Source organism: Coenobita brevimanus, chromosome 78, assembly GCF_032717465.1.
Source record: "Coenobita brevimanus isolate Jiangsu-jjx chromosome 78, ASM3271746v2, whole genome shotgun sequence".
NCBI lineage: Eukaryota > Metazoa > Arthropoda > Malacostraca > Decapoda > Coenobitidae > Coenobita > Coenobita brevimanus.
In genome coordinates, this window is record NC_137031.1 from 31,002,474 (window position 1) to 31,017,891 (window position 15,418).

Genomic DNA, 15,418 nt, shown 5'->3' on the forward strand with positions numbered 1-15,418 from the left:
AGCATCATATTCTAGTATTGATCTAGTACTAAAATTTAGCATTCAAAATGGGGACACGGTAATTTTAGGCCAAATTAGAGTAAAAGCAGCATAGTAGGCAGTACCAATTAGGCTAACATCCCTCCAAACATCCCTGCCTCATTGCCAACCTAGCGCCTCTCATCACCAAAATGCATTGTAAACACACACTTCCGCGACAGTCAAAGGGGGAGGGAAGAAATGGTAGGCAGAGGGGAGGTAGGGAGGGATGAAGAAGAGATAAGAGACAGGGTGGGGTGAGGTGAAAGGGAGAGAAGCAGACACGGAAAGGAGTACGTAGGGAAGAAATAAGCATAACAGGAGTAGGCTAAGCAGACGGGAAAGGGAGCTGGTGAGGGAAGAAAAGTCAGGATGGAATAGATAAGGTGTATAGGCAAAGAAGGGGAAGAAAAGAAAACAGAGGGAGTAGTTAAAGGAGAAAAAGACACTAGAAAGGGAGGGAAGAACAGCAATGGGAAGCTAGGGAAGGGGGAAAGAGGGAGGAGGCGCTGGCGATTGAGAGGGGGGAAGGAAGGGGTGACGGGAAGGGAGAGACAAAATTGGTGGGAAAGGGGTGAGAAGGGCAGAGAAAAATAGAAAGAAGGTAAGAAGGTATGAGGCGGAGAGGGAAGAAAGGTGATGGAAGGTAAGAGGGCGAGGGGAAGGGACAGAAAGTAAGGGAGAAGGGAGGGGAAAGAAACACTGTGACAGGAAAGGTGAAGAGACAGATTGTAAGAGGCAAGGATGAAAAACAAAGTGAGGAAGAGGGAAAAAGAGAGGAAAGGAAGGAGAAAAGGGCAAAGAGGAAGGAAAAACCGACAGAAAGTGGGATGGAAGGGAGGAATCGAGAGGGGGGAGAAAATAGAGGGTGAGTGGAGAGACAGGAGGAGGGGAGGGGGTGACTATCAGAGAACAGGAAGTGTCTTGGTCGTCGTCAGCGATGGTGGCGTACGAGTAACTGTAAAAGTTCCCACGATAACCAGTACTCACTCCACTCCTGCATGGCTATCGTAACTGTGTGTGTGTGTGTGTGTGTGTGTGTGTGTGTGTGTGTGTGTGTGTGTGTGTGTGTGTGTGTGTGTGTGTGTGTGTGTGTGTGTGTGTGTGTGTGTGTGTGTGTGTGTGTGTGTGTGTGTGTGTGTGTGTGTGTGTGTGTGTGTGTGGTGCCGCTTTCCATGTGACGCTCCCAGTAAGATCGAATCCATAAATGCAGTAGGAAGTAACACATAGCGGGAACTTTGATTACAACCACACGCGCAAACACATTCACACACCTATATACACATACGTACACATGCATACACACACACAAATAAACACACACACACACACACACACACACACTCATCCCCAACACACGCACTCCCTATCCTCTCTCTCTCTCTCTCTCTCTCTCTCTCTCTCTGCGGTAGGAAGACAGCAATTAAACCTCCACGCTAATTAGGCCTTCTCAGCAGTCGACGCAGAAGGTGACAGACTAAGGAGCAGCTGACGACGGGCTGTTAATTTGGTTGTGTATGAGGGAGGGCAGTTTGTGAGAGGATGTGGAGGAACTGTGGGTGGACTGGCATCTGGAATCTCTACGTATGTCTTAAGGTAACTGATGCGGTATGGCACTGGGGAGACGGATACTAAACGGGTAAATGGATGGGCAGGTAGACAGATAAATGGACAGATGAATGCACTCTAATTCCTACATAAGTGACAGAGTGATTTAGGACCAGGAAACAAAGAAAGAGGAAACAAGAACAATGAAGAAATAAAAAACGTCGGGCAATGTAAAAAAAAAAAAAAAAATCCAAATAATTACTCACACGTCATTCAAGACTTTTGAGATAGACAGTAAGATAGACAGACAGACATACAGAAAGACAGATGGTAGAGACAGACAGACAGGCATACAGACATACAGAGAACGGCATTTCCCCCCCGTCTTGCAAATGAACGCCTTCCTGTATGACCCCCTGATTCTCCACTGCTTCCGTCCATTCTTACTGACCTCCATCAAGGACCTTCACTCCTGCCCCACTCCGTCCTTCCTCGGCCCCTCTCCAACCCCTCCTCCCACCCCTCCCCCATTCTTGCCCTACTCCACCCTTTCTTTTCCCCTCATCCACGCCTTCCTCACCTCATCCCTCACTCCTACCCCACTCCATCCTTCCTCTTTCCCTCCCTCCACCTCTTCACTCACTCCTGCCGCACTCCGCCATTCCCTTCCCCTCTCACCTTCTCCCATCCCTTCACTCGCTACTACCCCACTCTATCCCCGTCATTTCGTTCTTCTTATACCCCATTCCCCACCTCTCCCCTCCTCTTTATCCCGTTCTTCTTCCCCTCCACCTTACCACTTCCCTCGCTCCTGGCTCACCCTTCCAGCTCCCAACCACCTCCCCTCCTATTTACCCCCACCTCCATTCACCACCTCGACCCCATTCGTGGCCTCCAATTCGCCTGCTAACGGGGAAAGGGTGAGCGTTATTCTTGGGTCATTGTGGTCAGGTCAGGGGAGCAGAAACCTCTTGATCCTTGGTTTTTATTTTGACATTACTACTCATCCTTTTTTGGCTATGTTCGTTCTCTCTCTCTCTCTCTCTCTCTCTCTCTCTCTCTCTCTCTCGCCCTTCACTCCTCTTAATCTCTTCCAAACCAATCTTCCCTTCCTTAATCATCCACCCTAATCATTTCCGTCGAATTTTCTCAATCTTGAAACCCATCCTCTCACGACGAAGACTTGACACGCTTGAAAGAATATCTTAACACGATCTCAAATGCATCTTTCTCCTCCTATTAACCCTTGGCGATGTGGCGATGTGGTGAGCTGAGATGAGGTAAAAAGAAAGCAGAAGAAAAAGAATACTCATGGAAGAATCTAAAAATCTATCATTCAATTTTTATGCAGTATCAGGAACGTTAGGGTTTGAGGTTGGTTACTTATTCCAGATATACAAGGAACGATCGACCATATCATAAAAAGAAATTCAGTTTTGCTGTGTAATCCCCTTCAGCTCGTCAACGTCTTTTCTTCTGTATGCCGACTAATCCCAAGCATTTTATTTAACTTCGTAAAAAACCTTCTGGCAAGGGTTGAGAATCTACATAATCACACATAAAAAGTATAATATTTGAATCTTTTGTGTTTGAAGATGCACTTGACGGGTGATTCAACAAACACATCGTGAACCTCACCAGTCCACAACAGTTAAGCAAACACGGATAAGAAACTGATCACGCAAACAAGCCATATTTTCGTTCCTGTTGGTGGCGATAGCACAGCAGAAACGCAAAAACAAAAGCCCGGCACTCCACAAACACGAACGCCACTAAAAGATTTACAGGTGTTTTTCGTGCACCAATTATGTGGTGGAAACAGGAAGCGAGAGGAGTGACGTGGCCTATTCCGCCTTTCCCACGACACTGGCATTTTTCGTACTCCGATCCTGACTCTTGATTCGGTCACTTCTACCCCTGACCCCCCTCCCCCACAGACACACTCATTCCCCGCCTAATTTTCTTTGCTTCATATATTTCCTTTCATTCATTTATTTGCTTAGTTATGTATTTTTTTTATTATTCTTTTACTTCCTCCCTCTCCCTTTTCCACCCAAACACACACCCTTCGGTTCTCTATTTCCGTCTCATATTTCCTTGTCTTTTTTCCCTTGACTTTCTTTTTCTCTCTCTCCCCTCCACCCACCCAAAGCCACCCACCCCCCGGTTCTCTCTCTCTCCTTCACATACTTCCACTTCTCTATTTTTTTTTTCTATCTTCTATTTCCTATTCTTTCTATTTTTTTTTTCCTCCCTCTCCCTTTTCACCCCTTCATTCCCCCCCCCCCACACGAGGGTTCTCTCTCCTCATATCCCCTTGTATTTCTATGTTTAATACTTTCTCCCCCTCCCTCTTTCTCTCTCCATCGTCCTTCTTTACGCCCTTCGAGCCCTGAACCTTCCCCTCTCGCCCCAAACCTCAATAAGAAACCTGAAGCACCGGATAATTACCCACATGCTTAAGAAGAAAAGAGTTCTCGTACTCCACAATTACCTCACAAAAAAAGAAAGTAACAAAGGATGAAGAGAGGAGTATATCGCGACCTCTTGACTTCTTAAGTGGCTGGGTTTAAGAAATGGTCCGGGTGATCCTTTAGCTGTGGTTTCAGAGACGTTTTGCTCCATAAATCACAGACGCTTAAAAGCTGCCCTCCCCCCCCTACACTTCTTGTTATGACTTCCTTTTTCTGTTTTATGTTCTCGATTTGCTTGTGGTCTATTGCAGCTATTCACCTCTCTCTCTCTCTCTCTCTCTCTCTCTCTCTCTCTCCCAGGTTTTAATCAACGTTCTCTCGACTCATCTATTAGTGGTGTGTTTGTGTTTCGTAATTTCTCTTTACACATCGCCCTTTCTGACATTCGCCGGTTGCATGATAACAATTAATGTGCCTGCAGAGATTGATCACTTTGTTGTTGTTTCTAAAGGTGATGAATGGATGTTTTCGTCTCTGATATGTCACTCACTTTTCAGCTGACATCCTTCCTCCCCCCTTTCATCTCTCTCTCTCTCTTTCTTTCTCTCTCCTCCCTGATACCTTATAATGATCCCTAATACCTCACACTTATATCCTTCAAACACACACACACACACACACACACACACACACACACACACACACACACACACACACACACACACACACATCCCCTGTCCCCATCATCCCACAACACATACGATCATGGTCTCCCTACCTGACACCTCAAATGATGATGAGACACTAACCTGATACCTTATACCGGCTCTAATACCCCCTAATATCGCCTTACACCCACGTTTATCTGAGAGTGATGGTGGATGCTGTGGGTCTGGCTTTTCCCACCACGATCAGTGTAAACATGGGAATGACATGGTAGTTCCGGCAGAGAGAGAGAGAGACGGAGGTTGAGGATAGAGTGGAGATGGGTGAGTAGGTTCAGGGGGTAAGCAGGTACGCAGGTAAGTTGGTGGGAAGGCAGGTAGATAGGTAGGTCAAAAAGAAAGGCACGGAATGACAGATGAACAGACAAATGCAGCCAGATAAACACCATAGACAGACAGACAGTAACAGATACATAAACAGATATAGATAAAAGACAGTTGGAGATATCGACAGACAGATAGAGACAGACAGACAGAGAGGAAGGCGGACCGGAAGAGATGGAATGTGGTGTGAGGATGTGAGCAACGTTAACCTGATTGTAAACTGGGGCAGAGCATCTCTTGTGGTTAGGAAGAGGAAGAGGAGGAAGCAAAAGAGGAAGAGAAGTTAGGGGAAGAAGAGGACCAGGAGGAAAAAAGTTAGATAAGGAGCTAAAGGAAGAGGAAGAGGAAAATGGGGAGGTATAGAAAAAGAGGATGAGTCAAAGAAAGAAGAAAAAGGGGACAAGGAATGTGGTATTAGAAAAGATGGTAAAAAGATGGAAGAAATGAGCAAATGGGAGAAACGGCGGGAGAGGGGATGAAGATGGAAGAGAGGAATAAAAGGAGGAATAGGTGACGGAGAAGGAGATGCAAGAAATACAAGAAATATTTGGTACAACAAATATAGAGACAGAATGACAAATAGACGGATAGATAAATAGACACAGAGACGGAGAGACAGACAGGCAAGTGAGACAGGGCATGCCCCAAGACAGAGGAGATGTGGTGTTATGATGTGTCAGATAAAACCGCTTCTAACTGAAGCCGCGAAATCTCTGTGCCTTTGAATCGACCTGGTTAGGGAAGAGGAAGAGACGGAAGAGCAGGAGGAGGAGGACTGGGAGTGAGGAGAATAAAGAGGAGAAAGAACTACGGAAAGACGAAAAGAAGTAACAATGGACGTGAGGAAAAGAAAAAGGAGAATGATATTTTAGGAGAGATCGGGTGGAAGAGAAGGAACCGATGATCAATGAGAAACGAAAAGGAGGTGCATGATGATGGGAAGGAAAAAGTAGGTAGTAAGGGTGTAGGAAAGCTAGTCTCCTCTCTCTCTCTCTCTCTCTCTCTCCCATTCCTCCACGCTCTGACTTCCGACCCCTTCACTAATTATGGGAGAATAGGTCCTCGATAATACAAAAAGGTTCATTACCTCCAATTAAGCGCCATTACAGCAAGCATCTACCCACCTCCAAGCAGGGCAGGTGAGCAGAGGGGTCCTGGGATGTGAGACAGGTACACCAGGGGACAAAGTTCGCCTACTACTCTCATATTTTCACTTCACGTTTGGGGCATGCTTATCACTTTCCTCCCTGACGCAGTATATCATGGAGAATCATCTATCGGCAGAAAAACATATCAGACCCCTCCCCGCCTAGAAATATTAATCAACAGAGGCAACTGATAAACATATGAGTGAAATTTTTAGCCAACTTACGTACGTGGACTTTGGAAGATGCGCAGAGAAGCCAACCAGTCCAGTACTTACCTGGAAAGAAAAAGAAAAATCATTAGTTTCTGAAACGAAATAATTTAAATGAGACAAATAGTTACCTGAAAGAAGACGAAAATTAAACCATAGCGCGTTTACTCTAACCTGACAAAGATTCCGAACCCCTGTCAGCTCAATTGATCGCCAAGTGTTGTCAGATTGGAGGCTTGATTTGACTAGTGACCAAGGAGACTCATTCCTGTCTCATAACAAAAACATGCAAAATTTCATGCAACCACGGCTCAGTATTCAAGCTGTATGAGTGGCCTGGTTCCATCAGATGAAAACAAACCAGCTATAGTGAAATTTTGGGAGGGGATAATTGATGTCAGATACGTTTTTCATTAATAAAGCCTTTCAGAACGATGGTCTTTGTTTAGCATGTTCAAGGTACATCCCAAGGACTTTATTCACCTTTGGATCTCTCATACTGAAGGGGTTAACGAAGACGACGACATAATTAACCCCTCCACTCGAAAAATATTAGTGTCGTCACATCATCGTTATCATCATCATCGTTATTATTTTCACCATCATTATATTTATTTCCTCATCACTTTTATCATTACTACCATCATCAACTCCACCATCACCACCACCACCATCATCATCATCATCATCATAACTCCAATTCCTACTTAACAATGGGATGGATAGAATCTAAAACCGAGAAAAGAGAGAGCACAAAAATAGAGAACTATCAACAGAGTGCCCGGTTAAATGTACAACAGAATTATTCACACAATCACTATTTATCCAAACTATTAAAAATGTATATAAAAGAACGATATAAAAATAAAAACACCATAGATTACTCTCACATCAGAGCCCGCAAAACTTTACCTTAAAAAAGGGAGAGGAGAAACAGCTTAAGGATAACAGCTGTCGGAAAGGAGAAGACAGGAGACAGGCAGACAATGGGAAGAGGAAGACAAGAAGAACTGATATCACTCACACACACACACACACACACACACACACACACACACCTCGTCACTCTGAATCCAAACATCTTTTTTTTAACACCAAATTCTGCAGGATTTCAATTTTCTCACTCACTTCCTTGAACCTTGTTGGTGGTGGAGAGGGGTGAGGGGAAGGGGAGGAGGAGGAGGAGGAGGGAAAGAAGGCGAAAGGAGCGGCGAGGGTAGATGGGACAGGAGGTAGACGTGAAAGGGGGGAGGGAAAGATACGAGGAAGGGGTAAGAAGAAAGAGAAGATTGGAATGGGGTCGAGTGAGAGGAAGAGAAGGGGATGGATATGAAGGAAAGGATGAGAATTTGGAGGAAAGGGGAGAGGAGGTGAAGATAAGAGGGAGCGTTGAAAGGAGAGGGGTAGGAGAAGGGGAAGGTGAGGGGACGACGGAAGGGGAGGGGTAAGGTGAAGGGAAGAAGATATGAGGGAAAGGCAGTGTGGGATATAGATAAGAGAAGAGATGGGGATGAAAGTTGAGGTAGGGTGTTGGGGAGGCAAAGAAGAGTGAAGAGGAAGAGAGGAGAAAAAGACAGAAGAGAGGAGCGGGACGCATAAGAAGCCGGGAAAGAGCATGGACAATTAGGGAGTGGATCACGAAAAACATAGGAAGGAAGGGTGGAAGGAGGGGAGAAGAGGCGAGAAAACAGAAGACAGGCGCGAAGAGGGACAAACAGGGAGTGGATGATGAAAGGCAGATGAAGGAGGGGAGGGTGACAAAAAGAGGTTCGTGAAAGGAAGGGGAGGGGGTGGTGGTGAAAGGAGAGGGAAATAAGAGGGGGCCCAGGAGGGGTACGTAAAAGAAAGGGTGGGTGGGTAGGAGAAGAAGAATAAGGCAAGTCTAGTGGAAGGTGAGGGGTGGGGGGGGGAGAGGAGCTTTTTAAAGGAGGGGACTAGGGGCCGTGGTTGAAAGAAGAGGGGAAGAGAGAAGGCAAGGGAAGGGGAGGAGAGAGGGCCGACTTAAGACAACGGGCCGAGGTGGCAGTGAGGAGAAGGACAGCTCACCGAATTTTCTCTTCCTTTGTTTGGTTCTTGAAAGGTCTCGTTTTTGAGTGGAGGGTCATTTTTCTCTCTGTCTGTCTGTCTGTCTTTGGCAAATGTGTTTCATCTATTTTACAATACCAACTATCTGCCTCTCTATCAATCTACCTATCTATATCTACCTATCAGTCAATCCACCTACCTAAATATCTGTGTATCTACCTGTATGTATTTCTATCTGTCTATCTATCTAACTACCTACGACGACGAAAAGTTTACTTATCTCCTAGGGCAACATCTTTCTTGCTGCTTAACGAAAGTATCTGTAGCAATGGAGTAAAGGAGGAAGGGCTGAGGGCAGGTGCAGGAAGTGTGAGTGTAAACAGACAGGCGGGTGGGTGAATGGACAGGAGAATGACCATGACTCATTCAGACAAGGTGGAGTTCAGTGAGTGAGAGCTGTCAGTCAGAGGGGAAGAGAGAAAGCAAGGAATAACAGGAAGAACGGCAGAAAGGGGATATGAACACTGTAAAACCGAGTCATTTCAGCCAAAATTAGACACTCTCAGCGGTGCAGTTCTGTTGCTACACAGCCATACACGCCAAAGTACAAGAAGCCAGTGTTTTAAGTACCACTAATTGCAAGTAAAATTATATTAACTTTTCTAAGAGATAAAAATCAGAACATGTGATGAATGTACCCTGTAAGGTACAGTAAAAATATTCCCTGCTTCATGGTAAGAAATGCCACGGGAAACAAGCAGTGAAAGAGACCGGAGGGACATAAGACAGAGAGAAAGAGAAAAGAGAGGAATCATGCACTGAGAAACACGCCGACAAAGTAAATACCAGGAAGAGGAGAGAGCAGGACAGAACACACCAACCGTGGGACATTCACTTCTCGCCCAGTACATGACCAAACACTTACACCCCACCCGCCCAAACAACCACACCTCACCTCACCTCACCCCACCACGCCACACCTACGCCACCCCACTCCACTCCATTCCTCATTCCACCCGACCCCACCCCATTTTCCCTCTCACATCATCCCATCACATCCCACCCTACCTGATCCTAACTACACCCACACAGCTACCCTGCCACACCTCGTCTCACTTAACTTCAACTCTCCTCAACGTATCCCACCTCACTCCACCTCATCATTCCTCAAATCACCCTTAACTCCACCCCAAACCACCCAGCTTTACCTCACCCCACCTCGTCCCATCCTATAGACACTTCTTCAACCCACCCCACCTCACCCTACGACGCAAGCCTTTCTTCAGCCCCAAACTTCACTCCACCTCATCCCACGGTGTCTTATACCTTACCCAGCATCAACCTTCCTCGTTCTGTCCAACCATACCAAACTCATCGTTATCTTGTCCCTCTCAACCTCCTCACCGCTCTCCTCCTCCTCACCCCAACTCATCGTTATCTTGTCCCTCTCAACCTCCTCACCGCTCTCCTCCTCCTCACCCCACCTCTCTGCCCCCTTCTCCTCCCCCCTCTCACCACCCCCTGTCGCTCACCCCGCCTCGCTCGGGCTACTCCTGTGTGTGGTGAACCTGTCCATCTGTCTGTTGGTCACTCCAAGGTCTCACGCCAAGGAAAAAATAAACAGTACATTTCTTTTTCCCGGAAGGGAGGTAGTTTTAGAAGGAGTTCAGTGCACTCGGAAATGACCTTCGAGGGCAAATTTTATCGCAGTTCCGCCTCATACACCGGCTGCATCTAGACCACGACTTGGTCTTACACCAGCCTCTTTTAATCCCAGGAGTCTCTCGTGTGCCGAATAAAATCGCCCGGATGTAGTATGAATAAAATCGTCTGGATGTAACTAAAACAAAATATATATCGTTTATTTATCAAACTGTAAACATTCGGTCCGATGAGCAACGTACAGTATTTTCCATTCACTCCCACGGGCTCCTTTGACAGCTAGACCTACTGTATTTGCTTGGACTTAATTTATCATAGACTCAAAATCAACCTGAACAAGCTTCAACTCGTTTTCATCTACCCTCCCTAGGCTTAATCTCTGCTAACCTACGCGTACGCCTGTTCCTTGTGTCCAACAGCTCGGCTTAGTACAGCAACGTCTAATCTAATCTAACCTACCCTAACGCACTCCTCTCTTGTCTATCCAACAAGCCAACCAACGTCTTATTTAACCTGACCTAAGTCTAATTAACTTTATCTAGCGAATCTCTCTGCCTATCGAACAGGTCAATCAACAACAACATCCAACATAATAACCTAACCTAACCTAACCTAACCTAACCTAACCCAGCCTAACATATTTCCCTCTCATTTTCTGCAACAGGTCCGCCAACTACAACAACGTCACCGGTGACTGCTCAATCTCGGACATGGACAGACACACAGCGGTGGGCACTGGAGCCTTTAGAGTTGCGGAGAACAACGACTTCCTTGAGAACAATTGCGTGGACGACCCCGTGAGGCTGTGCGAGTTCCAGAAGATGGAGGGTCGCATTCTGAAGACGGTCGACTCAGTGTATCAGGATGTGGGAAGCCTAGAGGAGTGCAAACGTCTCTGTCTCACTGCTTCTTACAGGTGGGTTGGCTTAGGTTGGGTTTGGTTTGGGTGAACTGGATTGGTTTAGGCTGGGTTACATTAGGATGGGTTGGTCTGACAGGCTTGGATTAGGCTGGGGTGGGATGAGATGGGATGAACAGGATTAAGATGGGTTGAATTAAGTTGGTTTAAGTTAGGTTGGGCTGGGTTGACCTGGGTTAATTACCGTATATTGTATTAGGTTAACTACCCTAGATTGTGCTGTGCTGTGTTAAGGCTAGGACTGACTTGGGTTGAAACGGACCACATTAAATTTGAGTATATTAGATTAGGTTAAGTATACGTACTTTAGGCTAGGTGATGTCAGGAAAAATCTGGTTAGGACAGAATTCGTACAACGCTTTGAGTTGTAACTGTAACTCTGAAGCTTTCTCAGTTATCAGGACGGCAGTAGTGCTCCCTGCCTCCATCTATCATCCACAACCGCTGCTCATCCCACCACATAATCTCTCGCACGCCACAAACATTTCTCATTCGCCATCACAATTTCTAACCCACCTACCGCCACATCTTACCTATCACAGCCATAATTCACCCAACACCACTATTACCAAATATCTACCACCACCACCACTCACCTACCAGCGTCTGTTCTCTCACCTACCAGTGTCTTTCTCACTCACTACTACCACCACTGTCTCGCACATATAGCCTAGTATCTACCACCCACCACCACATTCTCTCACCCACCACCACACTACCTCACACATCACCACTCACTCACCACCACACTCATGCACCACTATACACTCATCCACCACCACACTTACCCACCACCATACTTATCCAACACCACTCTCGCCCACCACCACACTCTCATCCACCACCACACTCACCCACCACCAAACTCTGATATCACCACACTCTTTCATCTACCACCATACTTCCATACTCTCTCATACACTCCTTTACTCACTCAACCACCACCACATACTTTCATCCACTTTCACCACCACCAACACCACACACTCCTCCAGCATCACCACCACCACTTACCGCCACCCTCCCTCACTCCCGCAGATGCCATTCCTTCGATTATGGTGACACTGGAGACAAGGTGTGCCGACTTTCCCACCACGCAGCCGCAACCCTCACCCACATCGCGGAACCCTACCTTGAGATCCCTGGCTCTGCCACCTACGAGCTCTCCTCCTGCTATAACGTAACCATCGACTGCCGTTCAGGAGACATGATCGCCAAGATTAAGACCTCCAAGATCTTCAACGGCAAGATCTACGCTAAGGGCTCTCCGAACACCTGCGTTAACGACATTGAGGACGCCCTGGAGTTTGAGCTCAAGATGTCCTACAACGACATCGACTGCGACGTTGAACGCGACTCTGCCTCCCGGTACAGCAACGACGTCATCATCCAGCACCATGACATGATCGTGACCTCTGCTGACCTCGGCCTCAGCGTGCACTGCCAGTATGACCTGACCAACAAGAGCGTCAGCAACAGAGTGGATCTGACCGTCGAGGGAGACATCACCCCTGCTCTGGAACAAGGTAGCACTGTAGACTCACCCAACGTAATCATGCGCGTGGCTAACCGTAATGGCGATGATATCACTGACGCCTCCGTGGGTGACATGCTGCAACTCCGCTTCGAGATCGTGGACAGGAACTCCCCCTATGAGATCTTCGTGCGCGATCTGGTGGCCATGGACGGAAGCAACACCAACAACATCACCCTCCTGGACGGCCGCGGCTGCCCCACTGAAGTTTCCATCATGCGCCCACTCCTCAAGGTCGACAGCACAGGCAAGGTCAGTGTCACCTTTATGTTAACCTACACCCTTCGCAATTAGGCTTCTGTGACTTACTTTCAGGCTCCTGCGACACACTCTCAGACTCCTGTGGCACACTCTCAGGCTCCTATGACATATTCATCATCCTATGACTTGCTTCCTACTAAATAAAATCGTCAGTTGCCTCCAGCATCTGTCGTACACGGCTTGAACGTATAGAGCTGCCCGCCTATGTCAGTATGTGTAAGTGTTTATTGTAGCTGGCCGCCACAATAAACACTTACACATACTGTTTTTTAGGAGTTACATTTAAAACACTTCATTATTTATCAACATTCAAATTCAGTGTAACAGAGCATCCAGACCAGATAAACTCAGCAATTTGTATAACACTGAAAAAATCAAAATAATCTGACACCAGAACAACCTATATCATCCATATCTCTTTCCCTCCCCCTCAGGTCCTGGGCGCATCCTTTGACGCCTTCAAGTTCCCTACGAGTGACGTGGTGCAGTTCCGTGCCCTGGTGACGCCCTGTCTGCCCACCTGCGAGCCTGTGGTGTGTGACGTGCTGGACTTCGGAGGGCAAGTGAAGCAGGCTGAAAGCTTTGGCAGGAGGAAGAGGGAGGCATCGTCACCATTCCTGGATTTCGGCAACTCCGTGGTTTACTTCGACGCCCAAGAGCGTTCCGTGGAGAAGGTGGGTACAGTAATGGAATACAAGCAAATATGTAATCCAAGCAAATGTACTTCACACGAATATTTAATTCAAACAGATGTATTCCACACACGAGTACACCACACAGAAGTAATCGCCACAAGTATGGAACCAACACAAAATGATGTACTCCACATAGATGTACTAGACAATGACGATAATGATGATGATAATGATGTTTTTAATGACGACGATGATGTTGATGATGATTCTTTTTTTCCCGTACAGATGAGGCAGCTGAACCCCCACACCCTCTACATCGAGTCCCACAGTTTCCTGGAGGACATAAACAACAACCAAATGAGCCGCTTCAGGAGGGAGGCGTCCGAGCCCCAGATCCCAGAAGAGCTCCTCGTCGTTCAGTCCATCAAGATCTCTGACAAATTCGGCTTCCGCTCCTCACAAACCCAAAGCAGAGACAGTGCAAGCAGCCACAACAAGGAACTGAACAGCGAGGTGAGATGGTCTGGATTTTAGTGCAGGGAAATTGGTGGCGGAGCTTGAAGACAATGGATGTGCACTGCTATTAGGCGTCTAACTATGAGTAAATATGTTAAGGAAATTTATCAAAGAATATGTCCTTTTTTTATTCTTCTACTATGACTGATTAAAGTTCTATTTCATAAAGCTTTGATTAGGCAAAAAGTCCAGTCACACGAAATATATTACTACTTCAAATATGTTAATTTTCGTATTAAAAACTTTTCGAGATCTGGGGCTTCGTTTGTCATCTGTTGAGTCAGGATTAAAACTGAGGTAGATTTATGCCGATGCACGGGACACACTACACTGACGATCACTTTGCAAGGTGTGTGACACGTTAGAGGACTGCTGGACCATACGAAATGCAAGCTTTTACATCTGACCCCAGAGCTAAACACTTAAAAAAAAGCAAAACAATCCATCCAACCCTTTCTTTGCTCTTCTTGTGACCTACTTGGTTCCTCTTCCCTGTCACAGATTTCCGGGGACACAGAGCTGGTGCTGCAGGAGGACGTGTCTGGCGTGTGTATCAACATGGTGGGTCTGGTGCTGGCCTGTTCCGTGTTCCTGGTGGCTCAGCTTGTCATCATCGTGGCGTGGACGGCAGTGTGGCACCGCCGTCGTAGGAGCAAGCTGGAGGAGCCCCTGAGCCCAGCCACAACCACAGAATCCCTCCGTCAGCTCTATGACTCTGGGTATCCGCGTAGGGTGTAGCTCCTTCCCGCTCGTGCTGCCGTGGTGCTCTCAGGCGCCCTTGGTCCCGCCCTCACTGCTTCCCTCAGGAGGAAGTTTGACAGGGAATTCAAGGTCGCCGGGAGGGTAAGCGACAGTCGACCCTCTCTCGCCCCCCAGACTCGATCTCGCCCGGCATACGTTCGACAGGAGTCTTTGTACCCCATGGAGATCCTGTAGGACTGGACGTTGACTCAAAACACATTACGACCAAATTCCTGTCGTAGCTAAGAAAGAAAATGATAGATGAACAAAGACCATGTAGAACTTTTTCACATCCCTTGCTCTTGTCGTAATTAAGAGTTACTTGCAGGAAAGAGAGAGAGAGAGAGAGAGAGAGAGAGAGAGAGAGAGAGAAAGGTCTGTGTACACTTTTCCTGTCTTGTTCTTGAGGCAAAAACTCTTCTTAGCTACGACAGGATGATTATCGTAATTTTTTTGTGAGTGTAAAGGTGAGCCTGGAACCAGAGGGTGTGATTCACTGACCACTGGAACTGCCTCCCGTTAAATCGTCATTGACTTCGACACGCGATACTAAAAGAAAAAATTTTATAATGTCCTGTGAAATGCGATCCTTCTTTGGTGAACTGGGATCGAATGATGAAACAAAAAACGCTGAAAAAATTATAATATTTGGAAATGGTGGTGGCCGAGCGGTAGATATAGCAGAGAATTATGGCTGTTACTCAACTTATATTGCTAGCGAGGTTAACCCCTTCATTAC

At 46.8% G+C, this 15,418-nt stretch overlaps 1 protein-coding gene across 1 annotated transcript in view; it reads left to right on the plus strand.

Moving 5' to 3' along the window:
* Positions 1 to 14,676, plus strand: part of LOC145408667 (uncharacterized) — a 42,864-nt gene extending 28,188 nt beyond the window's left edge. The window contains exons 4-8 of the mRNA XM_080279348.1: positions 10,738 to 10,989; positions 12,031 to 12,778; positions 13,222 to 13,470; positions 13,708 to 13,935; positions 14,440 to 14,676. Coding sequence (XP_080135474.1) covers positions 10,738 to 10,989; positions 12,031 to 12,778; positions 13,222 to 13,470; positions 13,708 to 13,935; positions 14,440 to 14,676 — 1,714 coding nt within the window. The remainder of the gene's footprint in view (positions 1 to 10,737; positions 10,990 to 12,030; positions 12,779 to 13,221; positions 13,471 to 13,707; positions 13,936 to 14,439) is intronic.
* The last annotated feature ends 742 nt before the right edge of the window (positions 14,677 to 15,418 follow it).